Source organism: Lacerta agilis, chromosome 6, assembly GCF_009819535.1.
Source record: "Lacerta agilis isolate rLacAgi1 chromosome 6, rLacAgi1.pri, whole genome shotgun sequence".
Classification (NCBI taxonomy): Eukaryota; Metazoa; Chordata; class Lepidosauria; order Squamata; family Lacertidae; genus Lacerta; species Lacerta agilis.
In genome coordinates, this window is record NC_046317.1 from 75,225,320 (window position 1) to 75,249,610 (window position 24,291).

The window sequence follows — 24,291 nt, forward strand, 5'->3', positions numbered from 1 at the left end:
ACTAAATATTACTTTCTTGGCTGAAATGATAAATCAATATGAGAAAGCATTATTCTTTTAAAGGCAGGTGCTGGCATCCCTTCAGGACAATACATTAGCAATGGAGGAAAAATGAAAGGAGAAGCCTCTTAAGACAATTTAAAAATACACTGAGCAAAGATATATTCAGGTAGAAATAAAGAGAGAAGGGGGGAAGAGAAAGAAAATAGACTTATAATGGTTTGCAGTGTGGCAAGGGAGCATTAAATGTTTGTATTGATTCTTTAGCTTCATTTTTATAGATATGGATACATCCAGGCTGTCTCCCTTTTTTTCAGGATACACCATCAAATATATTGAGGCACGTGAGGGACCAAGCATGCTAATTCCTCACAAGAATCTGATCGTTAATGGGGTACCTGAAGGTGTGGAGGGCTAGCAGCTGGTTTATTACAGTGAAGAATGGCTGACATATTTAGGGTTATTAAAGACAGAAACCAAACTAGACCTAAAAAGGCTTTTAGATTAAGTTTTCATGCAGTTCTATGACGCTAACGAAAGTGTTTCAATACACATCATTGGTAAAAATCAAGCTTAGCAATAAATCAATCAGATGTATAGCTTTTAGTGGATCTCTCCCCAAGGATTCTGAGCCAGTGGAGGATACATAAATCTATTGTTGCTACTTTTCGGTAGGAAGATATAGGCTATTAGTTGAGAATTCCCATTCTGATCAATTGTTTTCTACAAAAGGTCAAACCATTTATCTTAACACACACTGGGTAAGGGTCAGGCCTTAATGAAGCAATTTACTGCTGTTGGGTAAGGAATGATAATATGTTGCATATCTCCCCCCTTTCTTGAATGGGTTTCCCATTTATTTGATGGGACCTCCCCCCCCCACATGCAGAGAGGGTATCTCTATAATGTTTTGTTAGATATTATAAAATGGTATAAAAATATAAATTAACATGGGGTGTGGGGGGAAGAGAAGGTAAAGGAAGAAACACATGCATGGAAAATATGCCAATATTAGTTATGAGGCAATGAACAAGAATGCTGTATGACGAGATTTTTGGTCTGGATGCATAGCAATTCTGGATTAATGGCTAGCATTCTACTATGGCTTCCCATCAGTGCAAGGATTTCTGCAACAGACTTTCCCATTTCCCTCCCCCATGTGCACCTCACATCCTCCCAAAATCTCCAGAGGGTTGTAGATTAGATCAGATTTAGGGGGCATAAAGGACAGGTGGGGAAATCCTATTCTGAAAATACAAATCCTTCTGCTGACGGAACATTTCTCTATGTTGAATTCCACCATGTAGGTTCCACTTTTTGCAAGTATACACATGAAGTGAGCTGTACAGGTTAGATTCTAACCATTAGGACCCCCTCAGCACAATTCTGATGTTGCATGCTTCAGAAACTACCTTCCAGGTATCATTTATAAGTCATTCTAGGACTGTTTGCTACAGAATAAAACACCCCTTTCTTGGTTCAATGTTGAATTCAGGCCTTTTTTTTAACCTCTGCTGTAATGCATACAGCATAAATAGAGAAGTCCCAGTGGGATTAGATCTGGTTTCAGTGGTTAGGAGTCAGCACAGAGAACTGTGACTCAGAAACCAGAGTCCCTATTCCTGGCTCTGACTTATTCTGCAACCTTTGATAATATACTTCCGTTATTTGCCCTTTTGTCTCTTTGACTCTGAGCAATTTCCTTCCCTTTACAATCAACCACTTATTTGCAAAAGGTTACAATTCAGTTATTATTCTAGCAATACTATCTGCTGTTAGGTTACACTAGCAGTGGCTGGTGAACTTAAAAAGCCTGTGGTCCTATGGAAAGTATTTTACAGGAAAAAACACACTGTGTTTAATTGATTGCATTTTGTGCTTAATTGATTTTACTATGCATGCTTGCATCAGTGGCATTTAGCAGTAAGGAAAAGAAAACCTACAGCTAGTATGTGGGGCAAAAACTATTTGCATTCCTCTTCCCAAAATGCCCCTCATTGTGTTGAAGCCAGGATGGGGTGGGGGGGGTTCAGTCCAGCCCTGACAAAAATAAATACAGACAACAACTTTTCCTAAAAAGGTTAAAAATAAATAATCAATCCTTCATATTATTGGTCTAACCAGACCTTATCCAATGAGGAAACAGGAACCCTGGCAGGAAAGCTCAACAAAGTTCCCAGGACCAATTCAAAGTGCTGTTTTTGACCTTTAGAGCCTTGGGACCCAATACTTACAGAGATGTCTTTCCCCATATGAACAAGGATGCTGAGCCCACCATTTGAGGGCCCTTCTTGGTGTGCCACCTCCGAGGGAGGTCCAGGGGGTGGGGACAAGAGAATTGGCCTTTTTTTGTAATAGCTCCCAAACTATGGAAATGCTCTTCCCAAGGTGGCCCACCTGGCACCAACTTTCAACTTTCTCAAGTTGTTCGTGATGCGGAAGCTGTTTTTGTTTCCCCGTGCATTTGGAGAGCACCGATGATTGAGAAGGAGGAACCCTTCTATGCTGTTGAATTCTAAACCACTTTGTGGTTCTTTACAGTCAAGGGGTGTATAAATTTTATGAACAAAATAAAGCAATAAAATAAAATAAGCCAGTTGGGGATTCTGAAGAAGAAGCTGAGTTAATCAGTCCCACGAGCATCTTGCTCCCACTTGAACGCCATGTTATTCTTGGCTCCAGGAACAAGGAACAGACTCATCTTTCCCAAGTCACATTCTTTCTTTTTAATACTATCCCCTGGAAGGAGCTACAACCAACAAGAAAGAAAGAAAAACCCACGCAGATCATTCCTTTTGTAAATGTTTATACAAGGAGGCTTTAGCAGAAACAGTTTTTTGACACCAATAAATCCTCACTGCAATGAGTCCTTTGTTTCCCCCTTCAATCTTCTTTTTGCCACACCCTATTGATCCAAGAGTGGCCACTCTTTAATGCACTGATGACTCAGCCTGAAAGTGGCAGATCTTCCACAGACTAAACCTTCAACTTTTAACTCGACATGTTTACTTAAGTTGCTTTCCTGCCCAACTTCCAGCAGCACACAAGAAAATACAGGAACCTCTCTATATGGGTAAGGTCCTTTGACACACAAGAACAATTCCTCACTGTCTGTGTATATATATCAAATATGGAGATATGACCTCACAGCCTTAATATCTGGCGACCTCTTATCACACAGGCATTTTTTTTTTAAAAGAGAGCAGTCAACATTCATGCAGAAAGGGTCCTGGCAAAGTATTCTATGGTCTTCAACAAAACCTGTTTTACCCAATCATGTCTGGCACATTGCCAGTTGCAAATTTGTTTTTATAAATTTTATTTTTATGAATGCAACAAGTGGGTACATATTTGCATACCAATTTGGTGTAGTGGTTAGGGTGTTGGACCAGGGCCAGTGGCCAACATCTTACTCAGCCATGAACCTCACTGGGTTACCTTGGGACAGTCACTGTCTCTCAGCCTAACCTACCTCACAGGGTTGTTGTGAGGACAACATGGGGAGGTGGGGAACCACATGCACCACCTTGAGCTCCTTGGAGGAAAGGTGGGATATAAATGTAATCACACACACACACACACAGCTTTGCTCTCTCAAACACCCACCCACAGGTCTATCACATGTATAACATCTCTCTGCTTTCTGCCATAGGGTGGTTAGCCAAATATTCCCACATATTTGGAAAAGCTAGCTCTCTCGGTCCACTTTGTATTATCCTTCTAGTTTCATCTACTTTGGGGGGGGGGGGTTGGCCTACAGAGTGTAAAGCATCTTTTGACTGTCATCTCTTTCTCAGGGACTAGGTTGTGATGCCATTTTACCACAGAGTGGCCTAGAGCCACTTAGGTAATTGAGCACACCTGACCTTTGCTAACTTTGAATGGAGAGATAAAAGGAAATCCCAGTGCCGTGAGCCAGCTAAATATTCTCTAATGTGAGCCTCTTGTCTTGAAAATACATTGGTGCAGGCTTTAGTCAGGTTATGCTTGCTTACTCGATTCTCCAAAGTGTGGGCGAATCCCAATTTATGCTGATTCACCTGACCACACAAAGTAGCATTTCTCTACTGCTGGTAGCAGTAGCAATATTAAATCTGGCTACATCTGCATCTGCCTGGATTTTCTTCTTCTTTTGAAACCTCTGCTGTTATTGCTACTGGGAAAAGAAATGCCACAGTGCAAATAAAGGAACAGGTTAAAAGATGATCACTGTGGACAAAATTTATCTGCAGTCATCCACTCAGGTGGAGCCAGGGATAGCAAAAGGAAAGCAGAATTGGAAAACCTGCAAGACAACTTACAATGGAAGAAGCGCTTCCTTGTCAGTATCTGGCTGCGATGCTGACCACAGAAAAGTAAAAATGAATACAATGTTAAAAGCATCTAGGAGAAGTGGCTAAAGACAACAGTCCATGCAGGAGTTCATTCAAAGTTTTTTTAAGCATTATGAACCTAAAGTTGAGGGTTGAATTGAATTTTTGAAAAACAAATCAGCACAGAAGGACTATGACAAGGCAGTGTGGGGCAGGGAACAGAATATCGGATTCCAGTATCTCTGACCAGGGCTGTACCAAGGAGAGCTACAGAACAGTCCGTTTACTAGAAACTCAAGGCCCACCAACTGGAACCAAATGCAAAATGGTGGCTGTGGGATGAAAGAGCCGGATCTGGCATGGTTTATCATTCCTGAGCAGAGGTTGATGAAGGTGATGAAGCAGAAGGGGTGGTTGAAGGCTAGCACTCAGGGATGCAGGACAGAGCTCCCCCCTTTCGATCCCTGAGTGTGAGAGAGGGGGAAGCCAAGCTGGCAGCTCTTTCCACTGCCCTTCCTGCAGAGCCTCTGTGGAGGGGGAAGGACCTCAACCAGCTGGTGGTAGTGGTGGAGCAGGAAGCGATGGCAATGGAGTCGGAGTCAGGGTGCAAGAAACAGTCATGATGTGTTTCCCCACAACTCTCCCCATTTCCAAGTGACTACAAAACTTGCTGCAGTGGAAACCCAAGTGAGATGAGCAGTGTTATAAACTGAGATATGAAAGCTAGGAGCTTAAATGGCACCTTAAACCTAGGTCATGGGCGCAACAACAGAATGTCTAGGTGCGCTTTTTTGTAAGAAGAATACAAAGCTGAAAATGAATGAACTGCAGCTAGAATCTTGTGTTCATTTTTCACATGGCTTAGTCCTCATCTGAAGACTGCAAAAAACAAAGCTATGCCTCCCCTGCCTGCCCTCCCCTGCAATATTCTTAAGAGGGTCTCTTCTCCAGTCTTCAGAGAGTGGCTGGAAGTGGGGAGGCAGAAAAGGGTCTTCCTTTCCTTCCACTCTGCAGTTTTAATCTGAAATGTCAGGCACAGTACAGCACCCAGAGCTCAGAAGCTGCTCGTGCTAATGATATTCCTTGTCACAAAACGTGCCTGGAATAATGGGAGTTTCAAACGCTGGAGATGAGTAAAAGAAGTGGTGAAGGCCCGCTCTGAAAGAATGCAAAACATGCATTCAGAGAGTGCTTTCTGATCCTCTGGCTAAGTGCAACACAGCAGCCCAATGACATCATCCATTGATTTTTGGTGGCTGTGCAGATGTTCCTTAAGCTGGTGGTGACAGAATGATTGCCCATTGCTGAGAATGATTCTGCCTGCGTGAGAATTCCCTGATGAAATCCTAAATGCACTCTGTGCTCTACAGGGACCACAGAGAAAAAGAAATCAGAAAAGCTTACAGTGAACTTTATTTTCTCTACAGTGATCGAAGGAGAAAGAAGAAATGAAACAGATAGCTCATAACCTTTTAAACAACAATAACAAAATATCCTCTGTTTGGAGCATTTCGACATGGCACACTCATGTTATTGTTCTGCTTTAACTGATAAGATATAAGTTGTTTTTTGCATTATTGTACTATTGGATCCTCAGTTTGTGGATTATGTTATGGATTATGATAGATATTGTGCTTTTAATCAGGTGTTTGGTAATTCTGAATTTTGTTTTTTATTAGTTTGGAATTAGCTTGAGGTTTGTAATAGATTCTGTTTATGTGTTCCAAAATCTAGGTGTGGAACCACCAGTTTGCAGACCTAACTTGGCCCACCATGCCAAGTTTGATGTAGTGTGCATCATCATCATTATCAACCCACTCTTTACCCAGGACGAGTTACAACAAGTGAAACACAGCATTAATGTTAAAATATTACACAATATTAAAAACAGCTTAAAACAACTTAAAAATAAAGATACATGGCACCAGGTCTGGTGTGGGTAAATGTAGGGTTTCAAAGGTACAACCAAGAGCTGAGGGTGGCTCCCAATTGTTTCTATGCTGGAGCAAGGTGTGTCGCAATGTGTGTTTCAAACGCCCCATCAGCTGATGGATGGTAGGAACACACCTTGCTCAAGGAGTAGGAAGCAGTTTTCATCAATGGAAACCGCTTCCCCCACCCAGTCAGTGCTGTTCCTCTCTCTCAACCTCCAAAAGCAGCACAGGAAGGTTTGCAAAAAGCCACTTTGTGCAGCTCTTTTGCACCTCTGACATAATCAAAGGGATAAAAGCATATTCAAATTAAAATGATGGTTTGCAAGGTGCACTCACTAGGTGCAGCTCAATATCCGGTGAGTTTTAACTGCATATTCAACGTAACTTGTACCTGAACTTATTCAACTAGAATCAATGCTAGGAATTCAGAGCTGCGAGTGAGCATGACACAGTTTTTCACAATTTGGCTCCAGAACATTCAGACAGCTGGGATTGGCATGATCAAACAACAACAAATCCTGTATGCACGGGAAGGACAAAAGCAGGTGTTAACTTTTGTATGTGGCACATTTTGTAGGCCCAAAAACATTAATGCCCTTATTAATAAAACAAAAGGAAACAGCTACAGAGTAACAGGGTGTCCACACTTCCCTCAATTTATTCCATCGCAGACTAATTCAGGGTCTTTATCTGAGCAAAACAAAGCAAGGAAATTATCTACCGGTAATTTGTTTGAAGACACGTTCCTAGTCTGGCAACACGAGAAGCTAGAAAGTTTACTAGTCAACTTTTAAATTGCAGTAACACCTCAAGGCTTCAGTCTAGACAGGCAACTCTATTGTTCCACAGAGCATAAGTATTAATTATTGCTCTTCACCTCCCAAAATAACATTCAGACACAAGAATGGTATGAAAACACACCTGCTTGACTTGCCATAAGATGGCAATGATTACACTACGTTAATCACAAGGTCTCCTGCCAGCCTGCAAGACAGAAATGTGGATCCAGAGTTTGCTTGAAAGTAGTGGTGGGCATTATCTCAAGCCTTGAATGTTGTAATTCTCAATGCTGCAGAAGTGCAACAATGGCTCCGAGACCACTAGACTGGAGGCTCAGTTACATTAGTTAAAAAAAAGTGTTCTGAATGTGCCATAAACATGCAACACCAGATGGCGCTGGAGAGCAAAAAAAAATCTATGTGATTTTCCGTAGTGTTTTTCTTTTCTTTTGTTATAATGATTTAATTTCTGACTTATTTATAGTGTTTTCTTCTTGCGTGTAGCCCCTCCCTGGATTCAGGGTACTGTTGGTGACAAGCTACTTCAATGGAATAGTTCAAAATGCAGTTGGCAGTTGCAGCTTCCTCTGCCATAAAGGAAATAAAACAAGAGAGCTCTAGAGGGACATGATGGATGTTGGCAGCTATTTTGGTAGACCAAATTCAAGACAATTTTGGAGAGAGAGCAATGGTATGGAGGAAAGGGGCTTAGATGATAGGGATTTTGGATTTGCAAGGGTAGTGTTCAGGCACAGGGGAGGGGAAGCTGGTGATTAGAGATGTGCTGTTTGAGCATGCAAGATGAGGAAGAAAGGCAGTGTGGAATTGGATGATGACTGGTATTTATTTATTTAAAAAAGCTAACCCGTGTGTTCCTCCACCATCAAAATGAGTGAATAAAGAATGGATGAGAGACAGGTGCTGGGTAAACAATATGAGCCTCTAAACCAGCCATAGGCAAACTCGGCCCTCCAGATTTTTTGAGACTATAATTCCCATCATCCCTGACCACTGGTCCTGTTAGCTAGGGATGATGGGAGTTGTAGTCCCAAAACATCTGGAGGGCTGAGTTTGCCTATGCCTGCTCTAAACCCATCTGAGTTAACACCTCTGTTCTAAAGTGCTGTATTTTTCCGTCCATAAGGCGCTCAGGACCACAAGACGCACCTGTTTTTTAAAGGAGAAAATCCAGGGGAAAAAATTCCCTGGTTTTCCTCCTCTAAAAGGCAGGGGGGCTGGAGGGCGAGCCCCTTCTCCCTTCACAGTGGCTCACCTCCGCTTGCTCTGTTTCTCCCCTCGTCCCCATGTCCCTTTAAAGCAAGCGGGGATGAGCCTGCTTTTGGCATTGGCGTGTAGGGCGCAGGGTGGTGGAGAAGCTTCTTTTGGCCAACGGAGGTGCTGGCATGATCCAGCAACATCTCCTTCGCTTCCCGCTGCCTCCCCCATCCCCCGCCGCGTTTGGTGGGGGGTGGGGGGAGGCAGCGGAGATGTTGCTGGATCGTGCCAGCACCTCCGTTCGCCGAAAGAATCTTCTTTCGGGGAACGGAGGTGCTGGCACGATCCAGCAACATCGCCACTGCCTCCCCCCACCTCCCGCCGAACGCGGCGGGGGATGGGGGGAGGCAGCGGGAGCGAAGCCTTCGCTCCATAAGGCGAACAGGGATTTTCCCTTCCTTTTTAGGAGGGAAAAGGTGCATCTTATGGAGCGTAAAATACGGCAATCAAGACCGGCCCAATATGGTTTGAATCCCAAGACAGAAGTCCAAATGCTGTCGCTTTCCACACACGCAAACTAAAATGCCCATCTACAAGCATTCTGCCCGAGTGGCGTTGAAAGGAACACGTGTTGCATAACAACATTTGTTTGATCTTGTGCAATTCTCACTCCTTTCAAACAGGACTTGAGCAGAAGCACTTCCTGGGAGTAATGATGGATGAATCTCTCCATTTTGGGTTCTTTCAGTTCTTATCATCCCCCCACCCCACCCCCAATCTTATTTTCAGCTAATCACATTTCCACATCCGTTTGCAAATTTCAACAGCATTTACGTACTGGTAAGTACTCATTTCTCCAAATAGACACATTTCTTATAAGCAATTTCCACTTTCGTATGTGACTTTCACTTATTTTTGCACATGCTCCCCTAATATATGCATTTTGTACACACCTGGAGAATGCATAAGAAAATTCAGACAAGTGCAAATTTCAAAGGAAAGCTATGTTTTGGCTCACATGTTGTTTCAGGAAGTGTCACGTTAGGTAGGTTGGCGGGAAAATGCTAACCACACCAAATTTCTCTGCCATCCCTCTGGCTGGTGGACTGTTGCCATGGGTCACACCTATCACTCAGCTGCCTTGATCATGTGCCCAGTACCTATTTCACCTTATTTCATAGTAAGACACATAAAATATCTTCTGTCATATTCCTCATCCCAAAGCTAGCGATATCCAATGAGTTTAATGGAGATCTAAAGGTAAAGGAACCACTGACTGTTAGGTCCAGTCGTGGACGAATCTGGGGTTGCGGCGCTTATCTCACTTTACTGGCCGAGGGAGCCGGCGTCCAGCTTCTGGGTCATGTGGTGAGCATGACTAAGCCGCTTCTGGCGAACCAGAGCAGCGCACGGAAACGCCGTTTACCTTCCTGCCGGAGCGATACCTATTTATCTACTTGCACTGCGTGCTTTTGAACTGCTAGGTTGGCAGGAGCAGGGACCAAGCAACAGGAGCTCATCCCATCACGGGGATTCGAACCGCCGACCTTCCAATCGGCAAGCCCTAGGCTCTGTGGTTTAACCCACAGCGCCACCCACATCCCTAATGGAGATCTATCTCTGCATAAATGGGTTTGTCGGGCAGTTGACAAGAGACTAGGAGAAGTTATGCATTGTATTCCTTCAAGTGCCAAAGTTGATAGCCTCAGGGGTGAGCCATCGGGCGGAAAAACGTACCAGGGAAGCAGCTCACCCATTTCGGTCTTACCTGTTCTATAGCCTGTGTTATTGAGGTACACCGCAAACGTGCGAATTTCATGCTGGGCCTGCCAAGATGGAGAGGAGCAGTTTTCATTGTTGGTGTAGGTGTTGTGATTGTGGACGTACTTCCCTGTGAGAATTGAGGAGCGGGACGGGCAGCACATAGGTGTTGTCACGAAGGCATTGATGAAGTGAGCACCTCCCTGTTCCATGATCCTCCTTGTCTTATTCATCACTTGCATTGAACCTGAGGAAAGGAAAAGCACCACCATGTCATAAAAGAGAGAACAAGAGCTGAAAGTTCATTGCTTTGCTTAGTCAGAAAGTTTCATTGCACGTAAGACAAAAGAAGAAGCCACTTTATGATAAAGTGAGCATAGTTGTTTTAACCAGCGAGGGTGGAGAAGGCTGTGCCAAATATCTCCTGCTGGTTATGTCTTCACGGTAATGTAAGTAGCTTTGGAATTAAATCCCTCAACTTTTTTTAAAAAAAACTTTTTAACCTTTCAGTTTTAGGACTTAATTGCCTCATTCTGTATTTAGAATCCTAGGTCTGCTCAAGGAATCTGGTACTGCTCAGTATGGCTCTCATGCTACCCCTGCAACAGATTGTTAGCTACATTTTTTTTTGTGTGTGTGTGTGTGTGCGTTTGTTTGTTTGTTTGTTTTTAAGCAGAACAATTTTCGGTGGGTTTTTTTTAAAAAACAACAACAACGACGAAAACAAATTCTGTATCATAGTGAACCAGCAAAGAAAACCATTTGGGGCAAAGGAACTTCAAAACTATCACTGATAATCATTGCTCTGTGAGTGGATTAAGGAAAGACTCGAGATGCACTGTTCTAATCCTCTTCTAATGCAATCAGGGAAAGGGCCAAAGCTCAGCTGTAATGCTTTGCATGCTGAAGGCACCACATTTAATCCACTTTTACTTGGGGAAGGTTCAAGTAGCTGGTGATGGGGGGAAATCTGTGCCCAAAACTCTGGAGAGTACAACCAGTCAGAATACGCAAACTGGGTTAGAGGGACCAACAGCCTGACGTGATATATGGCAGCTTCCTAGGTTTTTAAATCACTGATACAGCAACAAGCTGCACACAACTTTATTGACTTTTAGCACATAAGAGAAAATGCGTAAGGTGGATCCACAAGCAAAGGAGATCACAATGAATAGTGAACATACAGGTCTTGTTCACACAACCTGAAAGGAGAGGGAGGATGTGTCTTGTGCTTCCATGCACCCCATCCCCAGGGAGGGAGGAATACAGGAATCAGTGCAATAGAGTGTTTATCCGTACCCTAAGTGAGATACTGCCTCTTCTTGTAGGATAAGTCCTTGAGTCCTCTCCCTACTTAACCCAGCCATTCCATTCACTTTATTCAATTATTCATCAACATCTCAGCCATTTTCATTGTTACTGAACTAGCTTCAGTTATTAGCATCTGTTTTGCTTCCAATGGGAGCCACGGCGACTCTTCTGCTGCTTGCCACTTCTGTGTTTTCCATCCAACTGGCATGAATTTGCCAGGGATTCTATGTATTGTCTATCTATCCAATAGATTAAGACCTGCTAAACTTTAGACACAGGAGCGGGGAGAGTCCTCATTTTGTAGGCTGCTTTAAATATACTCACAGGCTGATCCACGGATCACTCCAAATACTAGTATCTCTCTCTCACTAATGATGAACAAAAAATAAGTTAAGTACAAGGAAATGGGGAAGGTGGGGAGACAGTGTGGACTGGATTAAAAATGCTTTTCCGGGCCCAATTCAAGTTTCTCAAGTGTTTAAAGCACAAAACGACTTAGGCCCCAAATATCTGAAAGATAGCCGACTTCCCACCTAACCCTTCTAAGTGTGAAGATCAGGAGAAGGGGCCCTCTTAATAGTTCCACCTCACTCACAAGCAGGGCTTTTTTATTCTAGAAAAAGAGGTGCTAGAACTTGCCATGCTGACCACAGCCTTTGGCGCACAGAGAGGTGCTGGAACTCAGTTCCGGTGCATTCCAGCTGAAAAAAAGCTCTGCTCACAAGTTCAGAAGAGAGCATTCTCTGTGGCAGCCCCCATGTTGTGGAATTCCTTCTCCACAGAGGTTCATCTGGCTTCTTCACCATAAAGCCTTTTGTGAATGATGAGGATGCATCTCTTATACCCTTGCCTTTGACACCTGAGGTGTCTTTTTTCACCCTATTTCTGTGATTGTAACTTATTTTAACCATTTTAAATTTCAAATTGTTGCAACCTGCCCTGGGACCTGCTGGTGAAGGGTGAGTAGCACAATTTATAATAGCCATGAACAGAGCAAATGGGCTCCACTTGTTTCAATACTTCATTACGACAGGAATGTGTACTCTTAGTAGGAAGTGATCAAACATTAACAGGAACACCCTATAAGAATTCTGACCGGCTGCCATTGGCACTCTTTCCACTTGGGAATGCCGCCCCCTCGGGAATTTATCCCACAAGCAGTTGTAGTGCAGATTTCAATTTGTCCTTCTAAGGCTTTTCACAAATGTATGCACCCCATAATGGTTTCTATCATTAGAATAGCATGCAAAATTTCTTAAAAGAATGGGCAGACTGGGGGGGGGGAGGGAGAGAGACTTAAGCTTTTACAGGATATGGGAAGATTCTAAAGAGGTGGACATGTTTGCATTTGAGTGGGGCTCTCCTAAGCCATTTTGGAACAGACAAAAATGGCTCTGTATCATATCTGCAGCAATTATGAGATTTGTTATGCAAGACTGAAGCAGAACAGGCCTCTCTTGATGCAGAGTTCTCTCTAGTAGCCACAAAGTCAAGTTGCCATCAACCTTCTCCTGCCATTGAAGAGATGCCTTCATGTTTTTTTTTTGGGGGGGGATGCCAGTCCTACACCTGTGTGCCCTTAAGCTCCTGAACCTGTACAAAGGTGTCCAGTGAGACTAAAACCTGCACCAATGTATTTTCAAGACAAGAGGTTCACATTAGAGAATATTTAGCTGGCTCACGGCACTGGGATTTCCTTTTATCTCTCCATCAGCCATTCAAAGTTAGCAAAGGTCAGGTGCTCAATTACCTAAGTGGCTCTAGGCCACTCTGTGATAAAATGGCATCACAACCTAGTCCCTAAGAGAGAGATGACAGCCAAAAGATGCTTTATAGTCTACACTCTGTAGGGCAACCCCCCAAAAAGTACCGGTAGATGAAACTAAAAGAATAATACAAAGTGGATCGAGACAGCTAGCTTTTCCAACTACATGGGAATACGGTATTTGGCTAACCACCCTATGGCAGAAAGGAGATATATATTATACATGTGATAAACAAATAAGTAGGTAGGTAGGAAAATGCACATGACATGGAAAAATGTGATAGAGAAAAGTTTTTCTCCATCTCTCAGAATGCTAGAGTTCATGGGCATCCAATGGGAATGAATGTTGGGAGATTCAGAACAGATAAAAGAAAGCATTTCTTCATGCAGCACCTACTTAACTACAGAACTCACTCACGTGATGGATACCAAACTGGAAGGCTTTAAAAGACGATTGAATTATCAATGGCTACTAGCCATGATGGCTGCACTCTGCCTGCATGGACGGAAGCAGTAATGCTTCTCAACACCAGCTGCCTTGAAACCAGGGGGCATGGGGAAGAGTGCTCTTGTGCTCGGATCCTGCCTGAGAGTTTTCCCACAGGCACCTGATTGGCCACTGTGATAACAGGATGCTGGACGAGATGGACCATGGGCCCAATCCAGCAAGGTCTTCTTATGTTCACTCCTGCACTAGATCAGGCTGTTTTGATGAAGACTGAATGAAAAAGGGGTGTTTTCTTTTGCCCACTCTCCATAACTGCATCTCCATCCTCCTCAGATTTGGGCATCCAAGCCTTCTAATGCTATATCCCACAACATGGGAAGTCATTATAGAAGATGACACTCCACCCCCCCCCCCAAATGAGGCCAGAAGAGCATGACAAAGCTCTCTGGAGCCCCAAACAGGATACACTGCAACCTTTTGTTGCACATCCTACTTCTTTCCTCTAATGTTAATGCTCTTCACCACCCATTTTTTTTTCTTTAATGCATGGCCATTTGTGGACCAAATGTAACTCTGAACACAGTTTGGAAGACACAGATATCAGCTTTTTCCTCTCCATCTTGTGAAGCGAACCCTCTCTCCCTCCCCTCAAAATCCAGGTTGAATCACTGTTTTGTCATTCTCCTATTAAAACGCAATTTTAAACAACCCCTTTAAATGACAGAGGCATCTGTGCAGAAATAACACTACATGTTAACTCCCCCCTTGGGGACACTAACCTCCTTTAATAAAACCACTGTAATGACAAGGCCCTATATATCAACAGTCTTTAATACAGAAACATATGATCTAATCTACTTCCACAGCTTGAGAGCTGATGTGAAGTGACAGATCAGTGGAAGGTAAAAATCCAGGGTACCCCTTCCGTGCAATCTTAAATAGGCCAGCTTTAAATATTTTACAACGGTGCCAAGCCATCCAACAAAAATTCACTTCGTACTGCCTCCCAACACAAACTTCGGGGAGGCGGAAGAAATCAGATTCCTTCCTTTTGTAGGACATTGGTTAGGTGTTAATCGGTCATTGTAATCTAAGCAAAACAGCTGCCTCTGGAGTAGGAAAAGCTTCCAGGCTGTCACCAATTCGGTTCTGCTGTTACTTAGTAATGCTGATGCTTTGAAAATGTGAGCATCATATTCAGAAGGTGGCCTCCATCGCAAATAACTGAGCCCTGTTTATGTTTGCAAACTCATGTTGAAAGGGCATGGCATAAGATCAGACATTTTTAGTTGACCCAGAGATAAAGTCTTTCTAAGAATTCGGAACGGTTGAAATTTTTTTGTTTGACATATACAGAGGAGACCAGTGTATCTTGGTTCCTTATGGGTGAATCAACACTGGATATTTTCTTGCTTTCAGTTCTTCTGAAAAGAGAAAGCACAATACGTTGCCACCCACAAAGAGGTTAATCTTGTAGTTTTCTGCACCAACAATACATCCGGGTTTATGTATGTTTGGTGCTTACTTGAAAATAAACATTCTGTGCCGTTTCCTGCAAATGGAATTCCACATGATGCACATTACACAGATCTGCATAGCTTATTCTGCAATTGCAAGTCCCAGAAAAAGGCAAGAGCTAAGGCACTGAAGCCTCCAGCCAGTATCCACAGCGAAATTGTGCTGAGCACCACTCCTGCGGGCAAGGAACTTAGTTTGATTTTGCTGTAAAAAGAAAGTTGAGAATCCCAAGATGATAAACCCTACAATAAGCCAACACCTATTTCTATGGTATGGCGCGGCCACAGAAAACGTTCAGCACATTCGGTTGATATTCCTTCATAGGACTAGATGACCCTTGCAGTCCCTTCCAACTCTACAATTCTATGGTTACATGATTCAGCTGCTGTGTTTCCACACAATGATGCCACATGCTGTCAGTATCAAAGACATGCTTTGCAACAGCACCAACCAATCAGTATGATAATTCAACACAGGAGCTCTTTATTCTCCTGGACTAACATACAGGGTGCTTGTCAGTTTTCTCATCCAGTATGGTCCAATAGACAGAACTGCCTGGATATGGGCCTGGGAGACTAAAGTTCAATTTGAGTTCAACAAGAGACTGCTAGGACAGCCTTGGGCAAATCAAGTTCTCTCAGTCTCTCCCTCTCCAAAAATGTAACATGAGAACATTAATGGCCTGCTTCATCATATTGGACTTATGAGGACACTAAAGCATTTCAAACATTACAAGGGATCTGCAGAAATGACTGGGGAAACACGGACATCAAATAAAGGAAAACTGCTCCGTAACATTGCAAAATATATTGCCATGCAGTGTTCCTGCACAATCACTTACTAAAATAATGTTTTAATATTTCATAAAAAGAGAAGCAAAATGTGAAATTGTCCAGCACTGTAAGGAAAAAAAAATGGTTGTGTGTTACAACCCTTAACAGAGATGGGCTGACATGCCCCTACCTCTCTCGCCCTGATCTGGCCACAGTGATCCATGCGACGGTCAGCTCCAGACTTGACTATTGTACCTCGCTCTACGCAGGGCTGCCCCCGAAGCTGCCCCAGAAACTCCAGCGGGTGCAGAATGCCACGGCGAGGCTCCTCACGGGGTCTTTGCCGCGGGACCACATTCATCCAGTGCTCTACCAGCTGCACTGGCTCCCGGTGGAGTACAGGGTCAGGTTTAAGGTGCTGGTTTTGACCTTTAAAGCCCTATGCAGCTTAGGACCCTCGTACCTAAGGGACCGCCTCTCCTGGTATGTCCCAGGTAGGACCTTAAGGTCCTCAAATAATAACTTTTTGGAGGTCCCGAGCCACAAGGATGCTAGGTTGGCTTCAACTAGGGCCAGGGCCTTCTCAGTACTGGCCCCGACTTGGTGGAACAGTCTGGCACAAGAGACCAGGGCCCTGCGCGATTTGGCATCTTTCCGCAGGGCCTGCAAGACGGAGCTGTTCAACCTGGCCTTTGGGTTGGTTTCAGTTTAACCCTGAAGTTTCATTCTTTTGGTGTGATTGGTGGGCTACTTAAAAATGAGGCTGCAGTCTAACTTAAATTTTAAATTGTATTTTAATCTGTATTTTTAATGAACTGTTTTATGTTTTTGTTGTGATTTTATTGGTGTTAGCCGCCCTGAGACCGGTTTAGCGGGGAAGGGTGGGGTATAAATATTATTATTATTATTATTATTATTATTATTATTATTATTATTACTGCTGCTTTGTGTGGAATGTATGTTTTGTAGGAAGGAGCATGCAATGACGGTAAGCTCATGTGAACTTACCGGTAATTCTCATGTGAATTAAGTAGTGCAACCACTTGTACCACTCATTCTCAAGTGGTACAACCCAGAATTGCCACTGAGAACTAAGCCTCGATTAATTTACTTCATACAAAAGTAACAACAACCCTGTATCTGATCAATACCAAGGCCTAGTTTGCTTGTCACAGTAAGCCAACTATGGCTTACCAGGACCGCATGAACCTGCTTGGCCTCCCTGTTCACAGAATAGAACTGTAGAGTTTGAAGGGATCCCAAGGGTCATCTAGTCCAACCATCTGCAATGCAAGAATATCAACAAAACCTCTGCTTAAAAGCCTCCAAGGAAGGAGAGTCCACCACCTTCCAAGAGAGTTTGTTCTACTGTTAAACAGCTCTTAACACCAGAAAGTTCTTCCTGATGCTTAGTTGGATTCTATCATCTTGTAAGTTGAATCCATTGGTTTGAGTCTTACCCTCCAGAGCAGGACAAATCAAGCTTGATCCCTTTTAGCCTCCTCTTTTCCAGGCTAAATATACCCAACTGCCTCATAAGGTTTGGTTTCCAGATCCTTGACTGCACCCCTCTGTACACATTCCAGCTTGTCAATATCCTCCTTTAATTGTGGCACTTGGAATTGGACACATCTAGACTACTCCAGGTGTGGTCTGACAGAGCAGTACTATTACTTCCCATGATCTGGACACTATACTTCTGTGGATGCAGCACAGAACAGCATTAGCTTTCCCCCCTTACGGCATCACCCTATTGACTCATATTAAACTTGTGGTCTACTAAGAGCCCTGGATCTATTCCACATGTACTACAGGCAAGCCAGGTGTCCCCCATCTTATATTTGTGCAGTTGGTTATTCCTGCCTAAGTGCAGAACCTTTTATTTGTCCCTGTGGATATTCATGTTGTTAGTTTCGGCCCAATTCTCCAATCTGTGAAGGACACCCTGAATCCCACTTCTGTCTTCTGCAGCATTAGCTACCCACCCACCTGCAGATTTGATGGGCATCCCCTCAATTCCTTAATCCAAGTCATTTATAAAGACATAAAACAACAACAGGCCCAGGACAGAACCCTATGACGCCTCACTTGTCACTTTTTTCCAGGATGATGAGGTACCATTAATGAGCACTCTTTGGGTTCGGTCCGTCAACAAGCTATACCCTCCTCCCCCGGCCACAGTGCAGCAGCTAAATGTGTCATCCAAGTCTGTGGTGGTGCTTGAACTCTTTCCTCCTTAACCACGATCTGCAGCCAAGAGCAAACCTTTCAGGAGGAGAGCACTTAACCATGAAATCTGGGTTTTTGACACATGCTAAGCCAAGTCTTAATTGCCACATGAAGCTAAAAGGAACATGAAAGTACAAAAAGTACTTACCCTATCCACCAGTGCCCTTGTGGTAAACCACAGTTTGGCTTAGAATTATATCCAAACGCAGCCAAATTGTGATGCTAGAAATTCAACCATGCAGGTGGCCTATCATCACATAAGTCCATAATTTTTCATGCATACCAGACCTCTTTTTCCCCACTATCAAAGGATCAATGTATTATATAGCTATTACTAGCATACACACATACTGAGAAGCAGCCTTTGAGATTGCAATCGAAAAGAGAAGAGCATCAGCTAGGGGCAGATTAACCCTCCTGCCTGCCTGCCCACCTGCCCAAGCAGCTTGAGAAAGATGATTTTGAAAGGACAAAATGAGGATGGGGAAGGGTTAAGGTCTGGTTAAGCAGGCAGCCTCCAGTGGCTGCTTTCTATTAAACAAAAATCAAGAGATCATTCAAGCGTCTCCAATTTAATGTCTACTTTGGCCCATAGGAAGTAATAATAGCATGGGAACTGGCCACTGCTGGAGAAATTGGTCTCTTTAGTAGCCTTAATTTAACAAGGGTATAGCAAATTGGAGGCCAACCAAGCTTTAAAGCATACAATATGAGGAAAGATTAAAAGGAATTTGATATCAATCTCCAATTATTTAAAAGGCTTCCAAAAAAAAAAAAAGAGACAGGTGCCTATTGTTCTTTACTGATATGGACATGTAGACAAAAAGGCAGCAGGTTGCTTTCAGGGAAAGCAGACTTAGATTAAACCTGCATGGCTTATAATGCTTATTTGAAAGAAAGCCCCACCTAAATTAATGGGTCTTATTTTCAAGTAACTATTTCTCACTCCTGCGCATTCTATTCTATTTTATTAGTTGGTTTTTAAGAATTGTTTCAATATGACAATAGCATTTTATTATCGTTGTAAGCAACCCTGTTCTTGGTTTTGGGTGAAACCTGGTCTTCAAATGGTTCAAGTAAATAAAAATATCATTAGGAAAGAATTGTGTGTGTCCTCATCTCCAGAACTGGGGAATGAAACAAATAACTGAAGACAGTTTGAAAGCATGAATCTATCTATCTATCTATGGTATGAATTAGATATTGCTTGATAGCCTTTCTAATTCTGACATTTCTGTGCATTTTTTCAGCTTTTCCTTTGTATTTTGTCATGCAAAGCTCATAGACATCAATACGAGTACAATTATAAGCATGCTTACTCATAATTAAGTCCCACCCGGTTCGGTGGGGCTTGTTTCCTGCAGCACAAGGACTTAAGAAGAGTTCTCCTAGATCAGGCTAATGTCCCATTTAGTCCACAGTGACCAACCAAATGCCTATGGGAAGCCCATAATCAGGACGATGATTGTAGCAGCACTCTGCCCACCTACATTTCCCAACACCTGCTGTCCAGAGATAAACTGCCTCTGACAGTGGAGGTAGAACATAGCCATCATGGCTAATAGTCACTGAAGTTTGCACTGAAAGTGTACGAGTTCCCTTATATTCACGTATAACAATGCAATTTTCTCTCAAGTGTCTGGATTTCTGCATTTCAGGAGCAATTGGTTCTGCATTTTTCTTTCTTTCTTTTCATGTTTAGATGCCTCCAGAATCTAGAACCTGACATTTTAAGAGCACTGAAGTCCTCAATATTTTCCAAAGTCTTGTTAAGGAGCTTGAGAACAACGTAAGCAGCACATACTCACTTGTTAAATTTGTGCTCCACCTGTACACCACATGGCCCCCTGAATGTGCTCCATTAATGTCTCATAATTCCCATCACTGTAACAAACATGAACAAGCTCTTCCAAAAGCCAAGTTCACTTCCACTTGATAAGAGATAAAAACTGCAACGGGCACATTGCATCTATCACAACACTTTAACTCAGTGCGCCCATTCTGACTGATCTAGTTGGACACGTCTGCCTAAAGCTGATTTAAGGAAAAATCTTATTTCAAGCTAATATGTTGTGGTCTCATGGATCTTCTAATGAGGCCTGAGGAACACCACCCTCTGGCTCCACAAAATGCATTCTTTCTGGCCAGATCTTAATGTGTGTGGACACATGGGCCATTGTGCTTGAAATTGGCGAGAGACAACAGATCATCTGGAGAAAGGAAGTACACCACCCAGAGGACTTTGACAATTGCATCAGAGACAAGCAGGCTGGCATAAAACAGATCGTGATAAATTTTTAAGGACCACCCTCTGGATTTTAGTCACAGGAGACTGAGATAATGTGCACAGCTTTTCGGAATATGCATTATTGAAATGGGTCTGTCTAGCTCTAAAACACACCACATTCTCACCAAAACGGTGAGATAAAAACCTTACCTAACCTGGCTGAATTTAAAACATGATGCAATTCTTCCCCCCCCCCCCCCAATTGCCGTAGAGATGCTTTAGCCACTTTATGAATTTAAAAATACATCTAAATGCCATTTGTGATTTTTTTTAAAAAAATGAAAAAGAGGAGCATCATGGAAAAGGATGTTTCCTTTGTTAATGCCTATAGCTGCAGGAGCAGAGTATTGCTTCTTTGGATTTCTATTCCACAAAAATATGTTGCGCAACATGGAAATTCTATTTTAATGCTCCTAAAGAAAAACAGAAGAACGTGCTCATCAACAGGATATGTATTTCTTATCCATTAGAGGCTGCAACAGCATAAAATGAACAGCAATGAAATCTCCCAACACTTGCAGGCTGTGCTGCAGTCCTATACTGTACAAGTATACCTAGACATCCTATTGAACTCAATGGGCATGTGGAAAAATTGCACTGTCAGCTACAAAACATATGTTCAAGCTAGCAGCCACTTTTTAAACTATGTGTACCAATTCCAACATTTCATAGTTCAAAAATAAGGGCATGCTTGTAACCTCTCATGCTATGGGGTCACTGCCCAAGGCATCCCCTTGCCATCACTGTGTGCTGCAGCGTTCAGACATTCAGCTGAATGCATGGGACACCAGAGCAATCAACTGTCTGCATATTGCTGTTCGCTCCCTCCATGTAGTCATCATATGTGAAATAGTCTATGATGAACTTAACTGGAACAAAGTAGCTCTCTATCTAATATGGAATGACCTAACATTAAACCATTATCACCCCCCCATCTCAGTTACTTACACCATTTCCCAAATATTAGTTTAGGAAAGAAAATCTAAATCACTTTAACCACTGCACCAAATTGTTATTGCAAAACCAAAAGCCTTGTTTGGTCTTTGTTATCTACAGTTACGACTTCCACTTGTGAAATGGGCCACCAGCATCAGAAATGAAGGTGAAGTCTTGAATTCAGTATTTCTTGAGCAATTACAAATCAGGTATGCAAAAGACAAGAAGTGGGTTTTTTTGTTTTTGTTTTAAATCAATCTTTTATTGCTGAAATGCTTGATATTTGCAGATGTTCATGTACTTTTAAATTATATTTCTATAGTATATGGATTATCAGCCAGACCACAAAAGTGGGTTTTGCAAGTCCTTATTGTTGCTAAGAGACTTATACTACCATTCATAATGCAATGGCCTGAGGACCTCACCGCCCTGGATACATTTGAAATATATATTTCATATAGTTATCAGGTTTTGTGTGGTTACCTATCTAGACATCTGGAAAGCTTAACTTGCATGTTTAACTTCAGATATATGTACTGATGACTGTGTGTGTGTGTGTGTGTGTGTTACTAATAGTATTCCTTACAGATTACTTATTTTACTTTATTATTTAATTGCCCTCAGTTCTTTTAAATTCTCCTTCCTTTGTAAAATTAGCAAACAAAAATTAAATGAATTTTTAAAAGATAAAATGAATGCTACAAAATTAAGGAGGACAAGCCTTGAGGTCACCTTTTAATTAAAATAAATGGGTTTTTTATATTTTCTCTTCATCCTACTATTTCCAATTTATCCCTTTATTTGTGTGCGGGGCTGGGGTCTGTATGTTTGTTGTGTGATATGATTCCATGTTATTATCTGTAAGAGAGACATAATTAACTCAATTTTGACCATCAAAAGGACAACTGCAGCTCATCCCTCCTTCTCCATTGTTCCATACAGTGCATCAGCTGAATCAGCAAAGACACTTTGCACACAGCCCAACTCTGATTGTAGACAATGGAATTGCATCAGTGGTAGACTCCACCCTTCTCTTTACGAGATTCATATCTCATGATGGCAGACACTGGATAGTGAGTATGGTGTAGTAGTTAAGAGTGTTGGATACAGGTAACTTGCATCTTATGCTTATTTAACATATGCTTACAGAACTTTGGAAAGGAGGTGGGAGGGCTCTAGGACCCTGCCAGAGCCTTTGCACTGCCTTCCCAAAGTCAGGTAAGCAGCCTTCCATCTTGCAGTGGGCCCAGCTCCAGATGTTCCTGGCTTTGTGCATTTTTGCATATGTGTGTGGACCCCTGGGACACAACCCTGCATATTTATGAGTTACCCATATCTGAAAATGAACAAAGCATGCACAAAGTGAATACACACGTCACATGCAATGTCAGGTGTACCTGAGTTTCAGCTTAAACAACTTCAGAACACCTGGTTACTAATGAACAATAGAGCAAAAGACTTTTATTTAACTGTCGATATTGGCAGTTTTCATATAAAAAAGGGAGGATTAGGAACTGTTTGATGATCCTTTGTACTCAGACCCTTTTCGCAATAGTTTATTCATAGTCTGGAAGTTTGGCTGTTATAGCTCAGGTATGGATCTAGATGAAATTCTGCACCGGTGTAGGCAAAAGTGAAACCCATTGCACATGTATCAATTACTGTTAAGCAAACCTCTCTGGATCTTACCAAGTTCTACATCCTGATCATCAGTGAGGACAAGGATGATGTTTGGACGGATATTCCTGCGGTCCCTTTGAAACCTTCCCTTCAGACGCTGATTTAGCAGGAAAGCTGAACTGTCACCCAGCAAGGATAAGAGAGTCATTGCTAATAATCCCACGGCGATGCTACGCTGTGCCATATTGCACCAATTCTGAAGAACATGCAAATAAAGGTGAGGGGATGTTGTCTATTTCTTCTTCAAAGGCAGATCTATGAGCAGGACAAAAAAGAGAGAGAGAGAGAGAAAGCAGGTGAGTATGGATGTGGTGAAAGTATCAACAGAATGTATAAATCATTGTTTCTAATGCAAAGAAACAACAACACATTAAGAGTCAGTTCCTCTTTTAAGGATGAAAACTTTAAAAGGCCTATAAATAACCCCACACCATCTGCACCCTAACCACACCACTTGTGTCTGCTAGGAGGCAGGGCCAATTAACATTGATCAAGTGGTAGGAAAAGAGCTTTCTGTAAATAGGCAGTGGACACCCATGAAAAAGACATTGCCTACAGTAATTTCCCAGCACATGCCCTCTAGAATGTCCTCTAGTTTGAAGGCATGCATCTCCCCTTCATGCTTTAGCTGATCATTGTAATGGAACAACTGTGCAGTACACAGCAAACACAACACAGAGTTCACCAGTTTAAAAAAAAAATGCCTTCAGTATTTTTTTTCTACACATCCATGTAAACACACACAAACACACACACACACACACACACACACACACCAATATTTTTTAAATATAAAAACAGACCCACACATTTAGTCATATCTATGAAGCAGAAAAATAACCTGAAATGTTGAATGGGGTTTATAAGCTTGAAATGAAGCAGTGTTAGTCCAAAGCAAGATTAAGACCCTCACGGTTTACACAACAGCCAAGTCTCTTATTTCCCACATCAGTATATTATAAAACTGTCTATACTCAAGTTAATCCCATGACTTTCATGCCCAACTCCACCCTGGTGGAATGAAAGCGTGCCTACTTATACCACAACTAGATTTGTTTCCATGTGTCCTGGAAAAAAATCAAATTATTTAGGATAGCATTGCAAACACAATTCTGAACAATTCTGTGGGAGGATGCTTCATGCTATGCCACACAAGATCTGGATTGTTTTCACAGGGCAATGGGTCCATGTTGAAAGGAGGAGACAAAAGGCAGAGGTCCCACGCTGAAAACAAACCAAAAACACACACAACTAACTGCCAGAGAGAGTTATTTACTGTGCCAAGAAGCAAACTTGTTACAATTTTTCTCAGAGGTTCTTAATTCCGGTCAACTCCATGTGT

At 42.4% G+C, this 24,291-nt stretch overlaps 1 protein-coding gene across 3 annotated transcripts in view; it reads right to left on the bottom strand.

The window, feature by feature from the left end:
- SULF2 (sulfatase 2) overlaps window positions 1-24,291 on the bottom strand; it is a 193,265-nt gene that overhangs the window by 65,662 nt on the left and 103,312 nt on the right. For all 3 annotated transcript variants that reach the window (XM_033153510.1, XM_033153511.1, XM_033153509.1), the window contains exons 2-3: window positions 22,959-23,204; window positions 10,010-10,249 (exon numbers count right to left, since the gene is read on the bottom strand). In XM_033153510.1, coding sequence (XP_033009401.1) covers window positions 10,010-10,249; window positions 22,959-23,133 — 415 coding nt within the window. In that variant the 5' untranslated portion in view covers window positions 23,134-23,204. The remainder of the gene's footprint in view (window positions 1-10,009; window positions 10,250-22,958; window positions 23,205-24,291) is intronic.